Consider the following 4,991-nt stretch of genomic DNA (forward strand, 5'->3'; position numbering starts at 1 on the left):
TTACATAGATATGCTTACATATTGAAAAGGTGTATGCTCATAATAGGTGACAATGATGGATCTCTTCACATTCCACATATGCACATATTTATGATGTACAGCCATAAAGGAAAACAGATCATTTTTGTCCAATCAAATATTCTCCAAATTGAGAATCACCTTCCACTGAACTGCAAATCAAATCATGGTTCATCAATTTAATAATATAAATATAAATAATAAAAATAATATTTCAGTTGGTCATATTCATCAGAAGTCTCAGTGACAACTCTGAAATATATTTATACATATTTATAATGATAAATATAACATTTATATTTACATTTATTATATTTATATAATATTTATTTATAAATATTCTAAATATTTATAAATCCATATTTAAAAAAACGATTAAATGTGATTTGTCGCTGCAAAGATTTTCAGCTGTTCTTCCTGTCTTAGGTGTCTTACATTATGGACAGTGCAGTTTATTGCTCTAGCCACATCTGCAGTCCTCATGCCTCCCTGCAGAAGAACTATGGCATGTTCACGCAGGTGTTCAGGAACACTGGGCGTCTTTCTTCTGTTTTTCAGAGTCAGAAAGGTCTCTTTAATGTCCTAAAGTATTGTAACCTTAATTGCCTGCTGCCTGTAAACTGCTGTCTGAAGTGTTTGAAGGACTGTCCCAAAGCTGCATGTGCAATAATTGTTTATGGTTCACTGAACATGCATGAAAAACATTGTTTAAACTCTTTCTAATAAAGATCTGTAAAGCATATTTGGATTTTACAAAATTATCTTTGAAATACAGTATCCTGCAAAAGGGAAAACATTTATAAGAAATGCAGAAATAGACCTTAATCAGGTTAGATGCCATATTTGTATGTAATTTCATGCATTACCTAAACATTACAATGCTATACACCTTGTAATTCTAAAATAAACGTTAAACGTTGGCAAATGTTTTCAATTTAATTCTTTGTGTTAGCACACACCAGTAAGTGGGCCTTGTTGGTGGATCAAGGCACTTGCTTTACAAATTGTAAAAAAATAAAAATAAAAACACAAAATGAGCAAGCATATTTTTTGATGCATGAAGTAGTGTATTTATGTATGACTGAAAGCAGAATACTACACTCGAGAATCGAGATCCTCGATGTAGGAACCTCAGGAACACGCCTGAGAAACGCTGGTGTAGTGTGGGCTCTGGTCAGCAGGAGGCAGTATTTTCAACGGGATGTGCAGCGAATCTGCAGCGGGTGTAAACCTCGTTCACTGACGCTGGGCTGGTTTGTGTGAGAGGGGGACGGAAGGAGATCTGTTTCAGGTTAGCTGTGTGTTAATAGTATGCGAAAGATGCTTACCATAATATCTAACATTCTGAGGGGAAGCGCCAGCAGGAACGTAAGTATTTTATCTTTTGATTCATAAAATTTGCTGTTTTGCTTAGTAGAGCAAATTACGAATGTTTTGACGGCTAGTGCAGCGCAGTCATGCCATGTTGACCTTGCAGGGTACGCAAGGCCCGGCTGACACCCTTCTAAAGACACATTGCTGTTAAATTCTCATGTTGGTGCTAGTTCTTTCACGTCAACCAACGTAGCATTTCTTTTTATTATTGATATAAATATAATCAGATATTTTACTATTTGTTCAAAGTGATTTAGCTTGGCTAGCTAGCTAAAATGCACTGGGAGGGTAACGTCTAAAACTGGTTAGTCAATGAAATGTCACTGAAATAATAACCTATAATAAAACACTGTAACAAATGAGAAACAATGTACTGTTCATAAAACCGTTGGTTTAAATAGTAGTTTGTTGCCGTAATTCTCTGTCAGAAATAAAAGGTGACCTCAGTGAGAGAGACAGTCTGTCTTTCATCATGTTACTGACCAGTGGCAAGTGGACAACAACGTTTTAGTCTGTTTCTAATCGTTTAGTATTAATAGTTTAATGCCACTCAGTCCTTGTCAAGCCCTAGTGTCGAAAATATATAATATATAAAAATTAAGTTCTATTATTGTTGTTATTATTATTAAAAAGCAATATTTCTTCAGGCTCATATTTTTCCTAACCATATTATAACACACTTTAAAGACACTTTTATTGATTTTTAATTTTTAAACAATTGGCCAGTCACTTTTTTATTATACGCTTCTATGCTCTATTGCCACTATTATAGTTTGATATGCAAAGTTTTTTTCTTGTTTTTGAGCCAACTACATTGGTCTAAAAATATAACAAAACAAGAAAGGAATATTTTGATGTCTTACCCTAGATGTCATATTAAAAGTCACGGTTTTAGAGTTCATATCTCTAATCAGAGAGTCATTTTTTCCCCTCTAACTGTGACCATGTCTAATAATATAAGATTTGTTGACACAATGAAATGAATGTCATTGCTCTGTTGGCACAATAAAATTAATTACATTTTGCAGAACAAGACAAGCATCTTTCATGAAAATGATTCTCTTCTCATCTTCTATTGTTTTCTCTCTCAATCTCTTTCTCTTTACTAATTCTCATGTCTTTCTTTCTCTCTCTCTCTTTCAATATCACTTTGCTCTTTTTTTAACTGTTCCATGGGCTGCCTTAAAGGGAGCTGAACTGGTATCAGAGGTAAGAGTTTTAGAAATGGGCTTATTGACATGACATCTGTGCCATCTGCTGTTTTTTCAGTTTTTATTCTTTCGGTGGTTATGAACATTAAGATCATTATTTTTGCTTGAAATTATTTCACTACAAAGACTTTCTTCCTCACTTATGATTTTTAGATCATACTCTCTTCCTCACTGAGTTTCCAATCACTGGTTTTGTCACATTAAACATGCTTCTGCTACATGCTTTTTACTTATTTCTCAAATATTGTGGCGGTTTTAGTTTGCTGTGTTGTGGGTTTGAGGGAAATAATTCTGCTCTATTTACCCTGGTCAATTACTACAGCTCACATCTTCCCTTTTAATCTCTCTCTCTCTCTCTCTCTCTCTCTCTCACACACACGCACACACACACACACGTATGTTAAAAGCACTCCCAGTTTTGTCATGAATATTTTTTATAGGACATCAATTGAAACCTGTTTGAGATATATTGAGGCTTTCTGGTATTTGAATTTGTGATATGATTTGGCCAATATTATATGTCCATGTGATTAAAAAAAAGATGTCAGTTTCAGTTCTAAAAGTTGACAACAGCTTTGTCAATGGATAAATTTTTTTGTTAATTCTGAGTAAATATTGCATAAAATATTTCATGATTAAATTCTCAATTCTCATTATTAAATTGGATGTGTGGATATCGGCATTATATTGATTAACGGGCACTCTGCTGTCTAGATATCAGTATCAACATCGGCCATTTTGACCATTTGAATGTTATCTGGCTGGTAGCCATCAACAGTTGTTTATTGCCTGTGAGTAGCTTAGTGTAGGTTAGCATAGATTAGATTTTTATTGGTTTAGTGCAGTAAAATGTCGTCTTTGTGGTCTCTAAACACCTAAAAGTCTCGTCTTGCTCCTTTAAACGTTCCCTTCTTATGGTCTTCTGAGTCTGACCCTCTGGAGTGACCTGTGCCCATCTTTTTACAGTCCTCCACTCTCCGGGCCGTTCTGCAGCTCCTGGGTGTCCAGAGCGAATATGCTAATTTGACCTCTCCACATGACCATGATCTCGACCCCCCCCTTCACGCTTAAAAGATACACAACCCCACAGCCCTTTAGTTTCCTCTCCATTAACACAGATACCTTTAAACGCTCCCATAGAATACAAAGCTTTAGGCAGTGGCCAGTCTTCAGGAGACTCGGGAGCACATGACAGACCTCTGACAGATGTTGCTTCCTCCGAGGCTATAGCTCAGAAAGAAAGTTATGTGGAACCGGTGATGACTAGTGGTTCATCCACCTCAGAAGAATTAAGCATGGTTACTCTGGTTACAGAAAGAATATCAGAAAGAGAAAAAACTATATTTGAAAAGATCATCAGTCCCGTTATAGATGTTCCTCCATCACCTGCCCTAAATACAGTTAAGTCGCCTATTAACCCAGCCACCAGTCCAGCACAGTTAACCCCTGTAGTAGCTAACAGCAGTTTTACCTAGGGCTGTGACGGTATGGGATTTTCCTTACCGCGGTGAAGACGCAACAAATCACCGCGGTTTGGCGGTTAATCGCAACCCCGCCCTGATTATCCCGCCACCAGGCAAGAGGATCAAGAGTGCAGATCGAGGGCTTCCTCCTGCAAATACCTTGCGACTTCAGTGTCTGCACGGATTCTTTTTGGGACCGGATTGGAGGACTGTGCTTTTCTCTTTCCAAGCAGGTCTGCAAGATTCATTTTTTTTGGAGGAGGAGGAGATGGTGCACTTCCTTCTCCCTCTCCAGCCGCCGAGGTACGCATGGCACCTTCTCCATCCCCGCCATCACTCCGCTCATCGGGCATTGCCAGCATCTCCTCCAGGAGCGCATCTTTAACGTCATCTTGCCGTCAGCGCAGCTGAAGAGTTCTGCGTTCAAATGCACGCAATAGGCTTAAGCTTGCCGCAAAGCATCGGCAAAAGTAATTACCATAAATGTGTCCGGGGGAAACAGTAAGGAGATATTTGAATTATTTACTAATAAACTAGTGTTTTCTGAGTCGGTGTCGCAAGGATGAAGTTGTCGATCCTGACTCGCTATCTCTTCATTAGAGGCGCCTTTAGAGAGAAGTGCATCTTTACGGATTATGATCATAATGAAAGAGTTTTTGATTTGTTTTATTTCGTTAAGTAGTAATTTAAAGCTTATCTATAGATATATTTATCATGTCTGTGAGGCATGTATTCGCTGAGTTTCGGTCCATTTTTGTGAAGCGCTCCTGTTCAAGACGAGACGGCAGAAAGCGGATCATGTTTGATTTCTTTATTTTATAAAAGCACAACGTTTTGTTGATATTGTGAGTGCACACAAATAAAAGTAGACCCTTTACAGTTACGAATGATGTATTACTCTTACCTTTATGAGCAAAAATGACGG

General features: G+C 37.5%; 1 protein-coding gene across 2 annotated transcripts in view; it reads left to right on the top strand.

Moving 5' to 3' along the window:
* Window positions 1-1,250: 1,250 nt before the first annotated feature.
* The window catches only part of pdha1a (pyruvate dehydrogenase E1 subunit alpha 1a), a 10,442-nt gene continuing 6,701 nt past the window's right edge, over window positions 1,251-4,991 (top strand). The window contains exons 1-2 of one of the 2 annotated variants that reach the window (XM_016466076.1): window positions 1,251-1,386; window positions 2,581-2,601. In XM_016466076.1, coding sequence (XP_016321562.1) covers window positions 1,330-1,386; window positions 2,581-2,601 — 78 coding nt within the window. In that variant the 5' untranslated portion in view covers window positions 1,251-1,329. The remainder of the gene's footprint in view (window positions 1,387-2,580; window positions 2,602-4,991) is intronic. The other variant, XM_016466077.1, reaches the window with a different exon arrangement.

This window comes from Sinocyclocheilus anshuiensis, unplaced genomic scaffold, assembly GCF_001515605.1.
Source record: "Sinocyclocheilus anshuiensis isolate Anshui unplaced genomic scaffold, SAMN03320099.WGS_v1.1 scaffold88, whole genome shotgun sequence".
Classification (NCBI taxonomy): Eukaryota; Metazoa; Chordata; class Actinopteri; order Cypriniformes; family Cyprinidae; genus Sinocyclocheilus; species Sinocyclocheilus anshuiensis.